Source organism: Gaeumannomyces tritici (genome assembly GCF_000145635.1).
Source record: "Gaeumannomyces tritici R3-111a-1 unplaced genomic scaffold supercont2.7, whole genome shotgun sequence".
Taxonomy (NCBI): Eukaryota; Fungi; Ascomycota; class Sordariomycetes; order Magnaporthales; family Magnaporthaceae; genus Gaeumannomyces; species Gaeumannomyces tritici.
In genome coordinates, this window is record NW_008804551.1 from 1,473,694 (window position 1) to 1,489,301 (window position 15,608).

The window sequence follows — 15,608 nt, forward strand, 5'->3', positions numbered from 1 at the left end:
GGCCGGCCCGACGGCAGGGGGAGCGACCGCCAATGCCGGCGGCGCGGGCGGCAGCCAGCAGAAGAACGGCGCCGGCGCCGGGCTGCGCGTCGGGGCGGCCGCCGACGCGCTCGTGTCTGCCGGCGGCCTGGTCGGGTTTGCCGTCGCGGTTTTGGGCGTGCTTGCCTAAGAGGGAGGGAGGTTTATGGGGGATGAGGGAGATGGGAGTTGCGACGTAGGAGACAGCAGGCAGGAAACCAAGGCCGCAATGCACATGTCACGAGAAGTTGTATGCTAGAAATAGCATGTTACTGTTACGTTACTCCAGCGATAATCCCGTAGAACGGGCAAAGACTGCGCACCCTCCTTCTCAGCTTAACCCTAACGGGTCGACTTCTGTCCCCTGATGAATCTCTCGATCGTCATCAGCGACTCCTGGGTGACCGACGGTCTCGTCCGAGCTAGCGCTTTGCGGAAGTGCGCGTTGCTGATGACCCTGGGTGGCTCCTCCTCTTCCTGCATCTTCCCGTCCTTCTCCTTCCCCTGCTCCCCCTCCCTCTTCCCCTCCACCGCCGCCGCCTCCTCGGCGTCGCGCTGCGCCACCATGGCCGCCTGCACGCACAGCGTGCGCAGGTCGGAGCCCGAGAAGCCGTCGGTCGCGACGGCGAGCTGCTGCAGGTTCACGTCGGCCGCCACCTTCTCGTCGCGCATGTAGATGTCCAGGATGGCGCGGCGGTCGGGCAGGCGCGGCATGGGCACGTGCAGCATGTGCGGCAGGCGGCGGCAGACGGCGTCGTCGAGGTCCGCGGGCCGGTTGGTGGCGATGAGCAAGAAGGGCGCCTGCGCCTTGCGGTCGCCCTGCACGAGCCCGTCCATCTCGGACAGGAACTGGCTCATAGCCTTGCGTGTGTACTCGCGGTCGCCGGACCCGCGCCGCGCCAGCAGCGACTCGGCCTCGTCCATGAAGATGACGCAGGGCGAGATGCGGCGCGCGAGTGAGAAGAGCGCCTGGATTAGCGCCTCGGTCTCGCCGACCCAGCACGACTGCACGTCGGCCGGGGTGGCCACAATCAGGTTCATGCCCGACTTGGCCGCCACCACGCGCGCCAGGTGCGTCTTGCCCGTCCCCGGCGGGCCGAACAGCACCCCACCGTTGATGCCCTCCTTGGCTAACAGCCCGTACGACTTGCGCACCCGGAGCGAGAGCATCTGGTCCAGGCCCGCCATCGTCTCCGGGTCGATGCGGATGCCGTCGGCGGCTGCTGTTGTGGGGTCTGTGAAAGGAGTGTTAGCAAAGCCCAGTGGCAATGGACTCGGCTACTTCTTGCATTTTGGGGATGAGCATAAGACTTACCAATATCTACTACACAGCTCATCAGCACCTTTTCTTTGTCGCTGCAGTCGCCCCTTATCTTGTCCAGAAGCTCCTGGACCTTGGACTTCTTCTTTTTCTCCTTCTTCCCCGCGCCTCCTTCATCCTCGAAAGGCTCGTCGGCCTCGCGCGATGCCTTGAGGGACTGGATGTTGCGCTGAGTGCGCGCCATGATGGCGTACACGTCCTTTGCTTCAAGCGGCGGCGCGCCCGGGCGCCCGGCCCGCGCGCAGACCTGGCGCACGACGGTGGTTATCTCCTTGTTCTTCCACTTGACGAGGATCTGTCGCGCGTCCGCGCTCAGTTGGTCCGGCAGCCGGTGCTTCTCGCCCTGTGCGAGCGTGCCGGGGAACAGGGTATGTGCGACCGCGTCCTGGCCCGCATCCAGGAGAGCGCAGAGAATCGCGCGCCGGATCCATCGCCAGCGCTCGACCAGCTTGGTTTGCTCTTCGCACTGCTTCAGCGCCTCGCTGGCTCGCTTCGTATGCCGCGGCGTGACGTTGAAGGAGGTCGACCACTTGACCCCCAAGCCTTCCCAGACATTCCTAACGTACTGGCCCGTAGCGCTCCACTTGCGAGCCGAAATCACCGTCGCCAATATGAGAATAGGCTCTGGGGCAGTATGGCCTTGTTAGCTTGCCCGATTTGAGTACTATTTTTGTTCGCGGCGGGTCACTTACGTCCTTGCTCTCGCTGAGCGACGACGGCCTCACGGAGGCGCCGGCAAAAAGTCTCTTCCTCTGGCAAGGCTGACGCTTCCTCGAGCAGGATTACAAGAGGCCTCTTTTCCGGGGTTGGCGCCTTCGCCTCGTTGATATTATCGCCTGAGGCCTCCTCGCCTTTCTCTCGAGTCTCTTCAGCCCGGCCCCGGGCCTCCTCGTCCTTGCCTTGTGTCTCATCTCTCACGGGCACAGGCTTTGTCCCTTTAGACTTTTCGACTTCTGCATCGTTATCGACTTCTGCGTCGTTTTCGGCTTCTGCATCGGCAAGGCGGCCTGTTTTTGCCTGGCCTTCCTTTCCGGTCGCGTCCGGCACGGCGTCTGCCACGTTTGTCTGGCTCGGCGCCACCTCCTTCTCGTCGGCGCCGTGAGCCACAGCCAGCTTCCGCTGCACGCTTCCTAGAATGGCCTTGAACGCTGCGGCGCTGACCTCCTCGCCATTGCTGTGGGTGAAGACCGTCTCGACCAGGTTCATCTCCTCGGACTTCCACCGCTGGCCGTCCGCCTCGGCGTTCCAGAGGTCCACGCAGAGGTTCGGGACGTCGTTGTGGTCCAGCCAGACCATGTCGGCGCGCAGGTCCCGCGCGATGCGGCGTGCCATATGCCCGAGGAACTCGAAAGACCCTTGCCGCGGCGATTGGAGGACAACCGCTGCCTCTTTGGCCCAGGCCTCCATCGCCGACTTCGGGGCGGGGGGTGGTGGAGGCTGGAGGATGGGCGAGACCAGGTCTAGGATCTCGTCGTAGACGTCCTGTTCCAGCTCGTAGTCGGCTACGTCCCCGGACTCGTCCATCTTGCCTTTGGCATTTTCGTCCTTGTTCGGGGCTGCCTTCTCTTCGTCCTCGTCTGATTTGAGAAACCGAATTCCCGGGGTGACATCGGGCAAATCTTGAAAGAGAAGAACGTTGCTGGCAAGGAACCAGTCGGGCAGCATTGGAGGGGGTTTTGCCGGCTCTTCATTCTTGTTCTCTTCATTCTTGTTCTCCTCGTTCTTGTTCTCCTCGTTCTTGTTCTCCTCGTTCTTGTTCTCCTCGTTCTTGTTCTCCTCGTTCTTGTTCTCCTCGTTCTTGTTCTCCTCGTTCCTGTTCTCTTCCTCGGTGCTCTCCTGAGTTTCGCCATCGCTTTTTTCACCCTCGCCTTTTGCCTCGTCGACTACCTTCTCAGTTTTTTCGGCGTTTATCTCGTCTGTGGCGCTCTCGCACTTCTCTTCGTTGGCCTCCACAGCCTTCTCGGCAGCCTTGTCCTCGAGCCCGGCCTTCCCTTCCTTGCTGTCGAGAACCGCGTTTGGAGCATCCGCGGGCGCAGGGCCGAGGTTTGAAGACTCATCCACGTCTCCAGAGGCACCTGCAGCGGTGTCCGCGGAGCTCTTCTCGCAGGTCTCAGAGGCCGGCTCAGAGATTGCCAGCTCGGCCTCGCCCTCGATTGGCGTGTTGACTGTTACGGCTGGTCCCTGGTCCGATGTCCCGGTCTTGCTGCTCGACAGGACCTCGGTCCGGGTGCTTGACGCCCCGGCTGCGTCCTTTGCGTCGGCATTGTCGCTAGCTGGTGTGGCCAAGGAGTCATCCTTGGCCGTGTCGATGGGCTCGTCACAGAGGCTGGCGGGCGCGGAGCTGTTGGGCGACGAGTTGCCGGCACTGCTGGACAAGGAGCCGCTGTCCGATCCTGTCGACATGTTTGCGGCGAGAAGGTAGGGACTTGGGGGATTGCGATGTGATGGGATCTGAACACGAAACCGCGTTGGTAGGGGACCCCGATTTCCCGGTACCTGCCTACCTCGGTATATATATCTACCAGCCCTACATCCTGCGAATGAGGTAGCCAGGCGGCCAAGAGACTAGCTGCAGGTTGGCTGTAGGATTTCGAGGCCCCCAACCACAGAGCACAGCCTTGCTGGTAGATGCATAGCGTGTGGATCAACGTGGCTGGCCAAGGAGAGCAGTGGGCATCGCGTCTCTGCCTGGTGTGCCTGGTATGCCTGGGGATAATGGTGCAATCAGATCGATTGAGTGCGTGAAGTGCGGCTCGATTGACTCACAGGTCGGGGGCACTCGCAGCCTGAACAAGGGCGCGCATCATGATTGCTAGTCTGCCCATGCCAGCTCGCGCTGGTTGTTGGTTCATGTTGGTCCGCCATGCCCGCGTTTAGGCACCATCCCCACTAGCCCCGCCTTAGGCAGAGGCCGCCCATGCATTCACCCAGCCCGTTCGCCAGGCTCAACTGCTCGTCCTGTAATCAGCGATCGATTGTGTCGATTTGCTGCCCGGCCTGCAGCCCCACCACTCCGCCAACCCCGACGCGACATGCGTTGGAGATGGTCAGTTACAGCAACCGGAAACCCATGACAGGGTACTCGAATGTGTTGGTGCCATCCCCGCAAGCCTCCCGCTTTTCCTCAAAGCCGATGAGGGATAAGACCGCCCAACCGACGCCCTCATAGATGGGCGAGTCTTGCGGAAAGTTGGAGGATAATGTTGGACAGGACGACAGGCGAGTGGAGAAAGAGGCCGGAATAAAGCGCAACTCACGCACGTTCCATGGTAGCCTCTCGCAACAAGCCAGCGTCATGGCTACCGAAACCTCCCGCTAGACCAACACGAAGTCGCGCTCGGGCGAGTTGCCTCCAACCCCCGGGCCGATGTTGTCCATGCCGTGGCATCGGGCAAGCCCGTGGACATATGCTTCCCCGACCAGGAGGTACTCCCCGGGACGTTCCTTGACGGGCCGCAAGACGACCGGTACATCGCTGCCGTACAGCACGCACACGTGATCCTCGGGTTGGACATGTAGGGGGCCCAGGCCGACATACCCTCGCAGTGTAACGAACATGCGCCGATGGATGAACCTAAGTTCCATCTGCGAAAGAAACCTCCTGGTGTCCTCGGGGACGTGGAGAGACGCATCGCCCTCGACGTCCGGGCCAGAGTATTTTCTTTCCTCCCTCAAAAGCTCATTAATCAACAGTTCCTCCAGCTGCGGAAGGCGTGATGGTGACGGGTGGTCCGGCAGAGGGACCAGCCCGTAGAATATATCTCCATACTCGGCCGGTGCGGGCATCTGCGGGCCCGTATCGTCGTAGTCCCGTATCATGGCCCGCCAGGTGGCGTCCTTCATGTACGCTTGGGTGCCGACAAAACCGGCCCGTTGGCCGCGATTACGCCTTATGTACTGGCACTTGACCTTGCGAACGAAGCGGCGGAGCCCAATTGCTATACCGGCAACCTTGAGTTTGATCTGGGGGAGATTGAAGCTTGACGGCGGGCCTAGCAATTGGGGGAGTTGTTGTCCGCTGCCGCTGATGATATCCACCAGGTAGCCCCTTGCCACCAAGCATATTCCGTCATTTCCATCGACAAATTGTATCTGGGGCGAGAATCGGTAATCAAATCCTTTGTAATCTTTATCGAGTGCCTTCGACGGCCAATGCAAGTCATCGTCAAGGTCCGGGCACCATGAGGGCAGCCCTGCCGTTGACGGCCGAGCCCGGCGGTTCCCCAGCAGAATTGCCAACGACCCCTCGGCCCGGACGCAGTGCGCCACGAGATCCCGGTACAGCTTGGTCATTGTCATCGATCCCCCGTAGTCTGGCTCGATGTCGGCGCGAGTACAAGCATCGCACAACCCCAAGAGAGCGTATATGCGATCCCGCGGGTCTGTGGTCATTCTCCCGTGCGTAGAGTGGAGGAGCGATCGTAGCCTGCAAATTTCTTGGTGCTTATAGCTCTCTGGTTGCTTGGACGTCCATACGGCGTCGATTGTCTCAAGAAATCCAGAATCCGGGGGCTTTCCGCCCCGGGAATAATCCATCATCATGTCTGGGGGCATCTTCAAGAAGAGGCGGAAATAAAAGTCGAGGTCCGAAGCACCCCTCCGGCCGGATGCGCGAGAGGCGACCAAGCACTCCCTTGCGACCGCTAGCTCCTGGATGATCCAGGTCCGAGACCAATAGGCCCTATTCAGGAATCTAACCAGGGGCGGTGCCGACGGCGATGGGGGGCCCCCGAGCTCAAACATGTCGGAGATATGGCGGGGCCGAGGAGCGTCACTAGCCTCTTCTGCTCTCGCGAGAATGCGCATGTGAGCGAAGGCCAGCTCCTCGTCCTGTTCCTCCTCGGGCGGGGCTGCGGCGCCCAGCCAGGCCAGCACGCACTCGGCGCCGCGATAGACGTCGCGCATGAAGGTGACCTGGCTGTTGCGTTCACCGATGTCGCTCTGGTTGATGCACACGGCGTCGACCCAGATCACCGTCTCGGCGTCGGTATGGCAAAGCGTCTGGAGGGCGTCGAGGAGGTTCTCACGGACTGGGAAAGGTTCCCCGTTGACAATGAGGACTTGGCCTTCTGTGTATATCGGCTCGCCCCACGTGTAGGAGAGGGCTTCATAGCGCGGAAGGTCCGAGTCAAGAGAGGCGTAGATGAAGGAGCAGTGAAGGATGAAGTTGTCCAAGTTTGTCGGCGCGATTTTGAGGATGCGTATCTCGCGGCGAGCTTTATCCAGAGGCCTGTAGATTGAGGGAGGGGCAGCCGTAGAACCAGGAGGAAGAGTCGAGAAAGGCACTGAAGAGTCGGCAGCGGACGAAGACATGGTGGAGATTTGATGGTTGATATGTGCTCGTAATGCGAAACTGTCCGGATGTTTAACGCAAACCTGTAGTGAGAGTCAGGGTCCTGGAATTTTTGCACGATGATGGAGAGGCCTTTGGAAGGCGCCGCCCGATGACCGCCTTCGCTGCCCATTCTTGAGCCACAAAGTGCGCTTCAATACCGGGCGGCTGATTGGACGGCGAAAAAGAGCAGCAAAAAAAGGAGGTTTACCCACGTGACAAACTGGGGATCGGACAGGAGGACGGTTCAGGCTGCCACAACACGCAGGCGGTTTCCGGAGCTAGGTGGCCGGCCGTTGGGAAAGCCAGGGACAGCCGATCCGTTGGCGATGCAAATCCACAATCTGCGCCATGGCGATCGGATGGACGGCAATCGGCGCTGGGGGAGACTACCCCACACAGTGAGCCGGCGGCCCGGACACTTCGGCGCCAGGGGTTGTCAGTACCCCACACTAGGCACACCTGTCCGGGGCCGACCGATCAGCGCCTAGGTGGCGCGTGGTGCCTTCCCAGTCCCCCCCACGCTCCCTATCCAGGTGCTTCAGCATCTGCGACAGTCTGGCTGCGACGAGCGCGACCGCGATCACCATCAGCGTTTTGTCGAGTCCCGGCTGGTCGCCAAGCGGAAGCTCTACAAAGCGGCCACGCACAGCGTGATGGCTTTGCCGCTCGCCAAAGACCTGGCAGCCTATATTACCGGCGTGTTCGAAGCGGGATCGTTACTGGGCGAAGGCGTAGAGGCATACTGGCACTCCGGAGTTAGCACAAGCAGCGAGTAACGTCGAGCAGGCGGGCGGACTTCCAGAAGTGGGGATCGAGCAGAAAGCGCGGAAGCGGCTTCACGTGGATCTTTCCACTGTTCCCCCAGAGGAGGTGCAGGTCCATCCGCTCACAAACCACAATCTCCCGTCCGATGGCGAGCTGGGAGAGCAGCGGGCTGGCGGGCGTCTGGCACCTGCGAACCACAAGCTTCCCAGCATCGAGTCCAGCTGTCCGAGAGATAATTCTCCTTGGAAGAATTCTCGTACACCCTCGACAGGCGCCACAGTGTGGCAGCGGGTCACTGCATCGAGCTTTCGGTGGGAAGCTGGCAGTCCATCGCCGACAACACCTGCTTGAGGCTGGAGCACGGCGGTTTGAAACTGGGTGTAATGGGATCAGGTCGGATTCAGGTCAGACCTCGCCGAGAGCCACTTACCATGATTCATGGTGGCTAATGGGCCCGAGGTGCGGGATAATGGTTCGAAAGCTGCGCCACCGACTAGGCCGCCTGCATAAAGGCAGCCATGTGTTGTTGACGGAAGCCACCCCCGAAGCGTATAGCTTGGCCCTCAGGAGGACACTGCGCAAATGGTGGTCGTCGTTGCTATGTGCCCGGAATACTGGCGTTCGCAGCGCCACCTCTGAGCGAGGTTTTCCAGGAGTTAAAGTACGTGTCTGCTGTGGTCGTAAGAGCCCCTAGAGGCGTGAGAATGTGGCTTTGGTCGGCGCTGTGTTTATATTTATATCCGTATGTACCTGTGGCGTGTGAAGCCGGGTTGTCGGGACCTCGCTGCGTGGCACCCGTTGGACAAAATGCAGCCGGGGTCTTTGCTGGCATCAATGGGGAGTGACAGCCCTGCACAGACGCAGACAATCAGGTGTACACAGGGTTCGGAATTTAGTCAAAAGTCATTAGTCAAAGTCATGACTTTTTTAGTCAAGTCAGTCAAAGTCAACGGGATGACTAACTAATGACTGACTTATTTTTTTTTTGACTGACTAAATTGACTTACCAAGTCATTTTAAGTCATTTTTTGCATAAGTTTTACATAATTTCCGTATAACTTTATTATTTTTTAACGTTATTTTGAGATAGAATTTATTTAAAATTAACGTAAAAATATATAAAAAAAATAATAATAAAATAAATAATAATAATAATAAAAATAATAGTAATAAAAACGGTAAAAATAATAATAATTTTTACTTTTTTATTTTTAATTTTATATTTAACTATTTACCTATTTATTTGCCTTTATATTTATTTATATATTTACGTACCTTTTTCCATATTTAAGTATATATTTAATTACTTATTTAATTAATTTTATACGTATATATTTTATTATTTATCCAAATGACTTAAAATGACTGGCCAAGTCACCTAAGTCAAGTCGTTAGTCAGTCACTTCAAGTCAAAGTCACCGCGGTGACTAAATTAGTCAGTCAAAGTCAGAGGGGTGACTTGACTGACTGACTAAATTCCGAACCCTGGGTGTACACTAGGGAGGAAATCCTCGACTACTGGACGGCAGATGGGACAGTCGATCACTAGATGGCATGTGGGACGCTAAGTCAGTGCACCCCCTGTCCGACCACCCCCCCTGTCCGGACATTTTGTAGGGATCCGATTTCCATCCAACCTACTGCATTCAACTGCAAATTTCTACCTTTATTCAAGCAACCTCGATGCAAGACGAAACTGATTCCTGATTAGATTCGTCCGGGCTTTCAGATGCACTATCTCCCTTTTCCAGAACCTCCCCCCTTTTCGCTGCAACCCGGTGTATATCCACAAAGGCCTCGTTGGGATCTGCGGCCACCCTTCTCCTTTTGCGAGGCCGCTGTACTTCCAATTGGGCTTCCAATTGCCTGATTTTTTGCCGGGCCTTAGCCAGATCGTATTCGTGCCCGCTGTAGCTTTTTTGAAGCTTTCTGAAGAATAGCCGTGTTGTAGGGCTTACGGGAAGGCGGGCCCTAATAGTGCTAATCTGGGTGGCCAATTTTTTCGATCGCTTGGGGGTTTCCTATGGCACTTGGAACGTTCGGGATAGGATCGTTAAACGTTTTTTGGCCCTGTTATCCTTTGCAGATTGTTGAATTTGGGCTCGCTGGCTGTCTGGGCCACCATTAAGAACAAAGCGGCTCATGAGGGGTTTGGCTATATTGCGAGGCTACAAGCCGGAAGCCCGCCACCCCGATAAAATTATATGGGGGGTTAGGGCTACGGATCGTGCGTGGTGATAAGCGGTTAAAAACTGGCGCTTTCTTACCATTGTTGAGCAGGTAAATAAGGCTTTAAACCCGATTTCCTTCCGGTATGCCTATTTTAAAGGGCTAAACACGGCAAGGTCGAGAGGCTGCAGCACGTGGGACGTGTGGGCAGGCAAATAAAGTAGGAAAATGTCGTTCCGGAAGCACAAAAGCATAAACTTTGTGGTAACGTGCGATCCGTGCCCATCCAAGATCAAAAGGCGAGGGGCAGGAGGGGAGGGTTGGGTGCGTGGGATAAAGACCTTTTGCAACCATTTTAAGCCCGTGCGATCGTTGGTCCAGCCGTTATCCGTAGCAATAAACTCCCACCCTCGAAAGGGGGCTAGATCTGCAGGAAACCATTGCTTTTGCACGCTTTTTCCCTTGAAAATAATGAGGGGAGGCAGTGATACACCCGTGGCCGAGATGCACTCGATAAAGGAGGTCCAGGTGCGTAACCCAGGGTCCTTACGTTGCAGGGCCCGGGCCCCAGCGAGGCCTAGGACGATCCCGTTGCCGGTCCTTCCCTCTTGCAGGCCACCTTCGTCGGCGTTGTAGGTGTTTTCCGGCTTGATAGCGGCCACCTCCGGGATAAGGAAGCGTTCCCACCATTGCTTTATTATAGCAGTAGTAGCCCCTTGAACCCGTGCAGATTCTATGGCCCTGGACCTTCCGGCCTTGATCTTTGGATACCGGCTTAAAAAGCGCTGTAGCCAGTGCTTCCCGAGGGATAGGGAGGCCCCTTCGTTGCTTATAATATCGTCGGCAAAAAACCGGATCTCTGCATGCGTTGGTGGGAGGCCTAAAGAGTGCTGTAGTAAAATCCAGTTAGCCAGGCGCTTTTCCTGCTCCGGGGCTACACGCTGATACTCCTTTTGTGATTGTTGGATAGGTAGGGCGCCTTTAAGGCGGCCATATAGGGTAGACCTGGGGATGCCATGCATGCGAGCGGCCTTCCGGACCCCCACCCCTCTATGCACAGCAACAACGGCCCGTTCGACGTCTTGTTCTGTATACCGTTTCTCTGGCATCTTGTCGTCAGAATGCAGAAAAAACCAAGGAAAACGGTCCAGAATTGACAGAAATATGAGGGCGGGAGTACTCTAGAAGATTCCATGCTGTGGGGCTACAGAGTGTCCGGACAGGGGGGGTGGTCGGACAGGGGGTGCACTGACTTATGCCAAGCCGAGGTCAACGACCAAGACCCAGTCGGCTACCTGGGGGTGGCTGGTGCTTGCTTCGACACCCTTGCCCAAATGAACGCAGTACGTATCATAAAAGATGCGAATATACTAGGTAACGGAGCTCTGTTGTGCTAGAGGCATCTCTCCGGCGTCGACAAGGACACAATGGCGCCTTACGCAGAGAATGGCACTCGCCTCGATGCATACTGAGCGACGCTGTGCATAAACACAGCCGCAGTTCCGGCCAACGGACAGAATGGAGATTTTTGAACGGCATCGGAAAAGAAGGACGGCGTAGCACATGATATATGGTGGTTCGAGCAGTTGTGCTACTTCAACACGGTCCCAAACAACGCCGACCTGTATCGGACCCAAGTCGCAAACTACTACAGGGGCTGGGTGGAAGCAGCCACGATCGGCCGGGCCGTTTTCATCTCTCAAAAGGGCTATTTCGGGCTGGCGCCGTCGGGAGCACAGGTCGGGCACCGAGTAAATCTCCTCCAGGGAGGCCAGGTGCCGTATATCCTTCAGGAGACTGGAGAAACAGTAGCACTGCCCGGCCGGGGAACCGTGCCGGTCTTTAAATACATCGGGGACTCGTACGTCCACGGGATCATGAATGGCGAAGCGACGGTGGACGTTGAGGAGGGAAGAGCGTCTCTAGAACGTTGGGCATTGCATTAGTTTGGGTTCATTTCCTCCGCGCTTGGTTCGCCCTTTATGTATCCCAGTACATTCTTTTGCCACATTATACCGCATCAGAAAGAGGGCATCGCGGCATGCGTGCAACGCAACACCTGCATACAGGTGTGCTACCTAGTCATGACTCCCAAGTAGTGCCTTTCCTAAGGCATCTATCATGCCAATTCCGCCTGTGCCGCCTGTCGCAAGAACCTCGCCGGTATCGCTGGTGGGCTCGATTTGTCCCTAACCAGGCAGCACCGATTTCGTCCGAGTTTGGATTATAAAGGTATGCCGTCTAGCATTTCTCTAACTCCCCTATCTTCCCCATCCTTCAGGGTTAAAGGTACGTAGGTAGTGTCAGGCGTATACGGTTTGCTGCACACATCAAAAAGGACGCGGCAAAAAAAAAAGAAAGAAAAGAAACATACAACACCGAGGCTCCAGTGGTCACCAACCAGTACTTGGAGATTTTCAGAGCAAATGAGATCCCAGGCTTCCAGAAACGGGAGTTTTCCCCTCCAAAAACGGATGCTTCTACTCCTTTTTGCTCCCAGCCAAGCGTTCCCCTACCGTTTACTGTACCCTACCCTACTTGTATTCCAACCCATATGCATTATTTCTGGATGAGACGAGAAATGTGCTCCTGGCGCTTCTGCTCCCCCAATAGCACGATCCGGATACAACTTTTCGCATTTACAGACCCAAGCCCCAAAACCCATTACCCAAATGGGTCCCCGGCCCAAACGGGTCCTTTGGGTTTCCGCCAGCCTTACTGCTGGGTGCGGCTACGATTGGCCGGAAATGTTATCAGACCGGTCAAGGTTTCGGGCGCTGTCGCTGGGCTGCTGAGGGCGGCCGCGACTGGCCTTGGCAAAGGTCGTGCGTGGGAAGGCGAAGATCAATCATGACAGCATGCCCGCCCCGAACGTAGCCTCGCCACACCCTGTCGTCATCTTTCTTTCGTTGTTTGCTGTCCCCTTTTTACAAAACATGCGGCCTTGTACTTGCTCCCCTTCGGGCACAATAACGAAGGTCCTGGCACCACTAGATAAGTAGCATGGCATATTAGTTAAAACAGTTAAAACAATCCCAACTTTACTTTTTTCCTTTTCTCTTCTTGTTTTCTTCCCTGTTCTTTCTCCTGTTCTTTTTCTTATTCGTCCTCCCTATACAAACTTGCATTCCCTCAACAAGATAATTTGTTCTGGCGCTACCACAGCCCGCGATGCCTGGCCAGTTTCGCATACTTTGTGGCTGACATGGACGGTTTAATATACGTGGCTGCACGAAGAGCGCAACATCCATCGTGGGCTGGAGCCATAAGTATTTCATGGATGGGTTCAAAAGAGATAAATCTATCAACATGTTGGACTCCGCATCGCCTCTTCGAGACTGCGCTTGCTCCAATGCGCATGCGGATGTCTCTGCCCATCAATGACGTTTCCTTCACCACTCGTCAAGCTATTGGGTCCCCAGAAACGGCCTTCAACAACACCGAATTCTTCCCGTTATGGTATGACCCCATCCCGAGAGGATAATGCGCCCCAAATAGGTGCCCCTTCCCTTCCTTGCTATAGAACACCGAGTCCTTGTCGTAGCCCGGCTGGTGCCCCACGACCCCCAGTCGGGCCACAAAGTCGGCCGTGTGGGCAAAGTGCTCCGTCACCCAGGCGTACTCGCTCAGAGACCGCCCCGTCCCGCCGTCGACGGCGACGCGCCAGTCGACACACGGGTTCCCGAACGTGAACACCCTCAGCCTCTGCCTCATGTCAGCCCTCCTGGTGTAGCCGCACTCCAGCACCAGCGTCTGCAGTACTAGCCGTAGCAGGAGGCAGCCCTGGGAGTGCGCGATCATGACTACCTTGGCCGGAGGGTCGTCGGCAGGCGGCCACAGCGCGCGCTCGAGCTCGGCCTTGAGCTCCTTCTGCGCACTTGTGCTGCTCTTTGTCCGCTGGATAAGCTCATTGTGGCACCTGCCGGCGGCCGCCGCGCTGCGCTCGCCGGCGCATTCGATCAGGTCCCAGAGGAAGCCGTCGCTCCTGTTGTAGACGCCCCTGACGTCTCTTTGAAAGGTGTCGCGGATCTTGTCGCACGACCCCTGGAACCAGACGCGCTCGTTGGCGATGCCGTTGACGAACAGCCACCTCTCGTCGCTCGTCGTCGCAGAGCCGCCTCCGCCGCCGCCCATCTCGGCCAGGCGAGAATCGTAGGTCGGCGACGGGGGCATGCCGTCCTCCTCAAAGTCGCTGCCCAGGCGGGTGTTCATGCGCAGGCCAGGCAGCTCCTTCGGCGTCGGGTGGGCCCGGCCGGCTTCCAGGATGGCGACGAGCGACAGCGCGACCCGCAGCAGCTGGTAGACGACTGCGCGTCGGTTCTTGTCCTGCCCGAGGTCGAGCTCGTCGTATGGGTTGTATGCTCCCGGGAATAATGACCCATCCATCGTCTCCTCCTCGATCACGCCGCCATCGCCGGCGGCTAGGAATCCAGGGATGACAGTTCCCGGCCTGACCAAGTCGTACAAGAACCTGAGCAGCTCGGGCAGCTTGTGCAGGATGAAGTGGAGCGTGTCCTTGTTTGTGCAGTTTGAGTATATAGCTGTTACGATCACCGCCGCACCGACCAGGCTCTCTCCCACGGCATCCAGGGAGCGGCGCGCGACCTTGACGGTCACCGCCGCACCGCCCAGACTCGCCCTCACAGCATCCAGGGGGCGGTGCGCGACCTTGACGATCACGTCGACGCCCGCCCAGTCCGCGGCCGCGGCGAACACCCCCACTGCATACCCGAGCAAGAGGCTTGACGCGCGAGCCGTGGTGGCCCGGGCGCCGTCTCGAAACTTGCGCAGCGTGCCGTTGGGGTCCAGGACGACCCTGTCCGCGGTCGAGAGGCCGCGGTCGATGATCTTGGGCGCGCGGAAAATGCTGGTGGCGCCCCGGGCTAGATTCCGGATCGGGTTGAACATGGTGCTCGGAGGCGGCTCGGTGCAGCTGGGTACAAGGTATGCCCGGGATAGCGGACGAGGATGGTTCTGGAGACTGGAGATGCAAGATTGCAGGCCTGGACGATACAGGATAGAGATTTATTTATCCCTCCCGGCCCTGTCTATCAAAGGGAGGCTGTGGGCGCTAGTGACGCACAGGGTGAGTCGATCGGCGTAGCTCTTGGCACTTACACGTGCTCAATCTGAAATCCAACCTCCCTACTTTGCCTGTCCCGTCGCCTTCGATATTTTCTTCTCCCTTGCTTGCATTATTTTTTTCACATGCTTGCTACACAAACCGGGCGTTAATTACCCAGCTCAGCCACCTTGCTGGTCAGGCTACCAATTACCCACCCGCGAAGCTATGTGCGCATCCGCCCGACTACTGCCCTTTGCCCTCCCACACCCATCGTCGGAATATAGCCCAGCATGTTGCATTATAGGGCCTATCCAGTCTCGGAGGCCCGGAGCGGGTGGAATAACACAGCACATTCGATACAAAAAACACAGCAACCGCCGAAATTGTTAAAACTGTTAACGTCGCGTCGCGTCTTGCGGATATTTCCACCACAAAAAAGCAACGCGCTACTACCCGGATAATCGTATAATAAACTGCCGAGTTTATTTGTTATGCCCAGGTAATAAGCAAGGCTAGCCTGGTAAGCACAACCTAGCTAGTATAATAAATATAACCTGTTGGACAAAGTAGGTATCGGGTAAAATACGAGTACATTAACGCCCTTCCTATAGCCAAAGCCATCGGTAAAGGCTAGCTATATAAGGAAATCTAATATACAATGCGTATATCGCCAAGCCTCCGTCCCCGTTATTATGTCCTTTAAGGTGGCGGCTGAACAGCATCGCTGCCCTTGAGGGACCCGTCGCGTGCCCGCTATTTGCAGACAGAAAGGTGTATATGGCGACGCGTCCGTCGGTCAGCGTTCACACACTGAATCTGGATTTGAGCAGGCGTGATTTTAGTATGCCCGCCCGCGGGGACGCGAGCCGAGGCCGGGCCTGCGTTTTGCGTTGTAAAAAAAATAAAAATAAATAAAAAAGAAACAGCAAAGAAAA

General features: G+C 56.9%; 5 protein-coding genes across 5 annotated transcripts in view; 1 reads left to right on the forward strand and 4 right to left on the reverse strand.

Moving 5' to 3' along the window:
- GGTG_11811 (hypothetical protein) overlaps positions 1–260 on the forward strand; it is a gene marked incomplete at its 5' end in the record, with an annotated part of 1,503 nt that extends 1,243 nt beyond the window's left edge. The window contains one exon of the mRNA XM_009229702.1: positions 55–260. Coding sequence (XP_009227966.1) covers positions 55–169 — 115 coding nt within the window. The 3' untranslated portion in view covers positions 170–260. The remainder of the gene's footprint in view (positions 1–54) is intronic.
- A 6-nt stretch (positions 261–266) lies between these two features.
- GGTG_11812 (hypothetical protein) lies at positions 267–3,742 on the reverse strand (the record flags this gene model as incomplete). Its single annotated transcript, XM_009229703.1, has 3 exons — positions 267–1,253; positions 1,334–1,963; positions 2,032–3,742. 3 exons carry the CDS (start codon positions 3,740–3,742, stop codon positions 361–363), a joined length of 3,234 nt encoding a protein of 1,077 aa, XP_009227967.1. The 3' UTR covers positions 267–360.
- Positions 3,743–4,654: 912 nt separating this feature from the next.
- GGTG_11813 (hypothetical protein) lies at positions 4,655–6,652 on the reverse strand (the record flags this gene model as incomplete). The annotated part of the gene is made up of 1 exon (XM_009229704.1): positions 4,655–6,652. One exon carries the CDS (start codon positions 6,650–6,652, stop codon positions 4,655–4,657), a length of 1,998 nt encoding a protein of 665 aa, XP_009227968.1.
- A 471-nt stretch (positions 6,653–7,123) lies between these two features.
- On the reverse strand, positions 7,124–8,271 carry GGTG_11814 (hypothetical protein; the record flags this gene model as incomplete). Its single annotated transcript, XM_009229705.1, has 5 exons — positions 7,124–7,359; positions 7,565–7,626; positions 7,736–7,813; positions 7,870–8,074; positions 8,190–8,271. The coding sequence occupies 5 exons, from the start codon at positions 8,269–8,271 to the stop codon at positions 7,124–7,126; spliced, it is 663 nt and encodes a 220-aa protein (XP_009227969.1).
- Positions 8,272–12,659: 4,388 nt separating this feature from the next.
- Positions 12,660–14,583, reverse strand: GGTG_11815 (hypothetical protein). The gene has a single exon (XM_009229706.1). It carries the CDS (start codon positions 14,514–14,516, stop codon positions 13,011–13,013), a length of 1,506 nt encoding a protein of 501 aa, XP_009227970.1. The 5' UTR covers positions 14,517–14,583; the 3' UTR covers positions 12,660–13,010.
- Between the last annotated feature and the right edge of the window lie 1,025 nt (positions 14,584–15,608).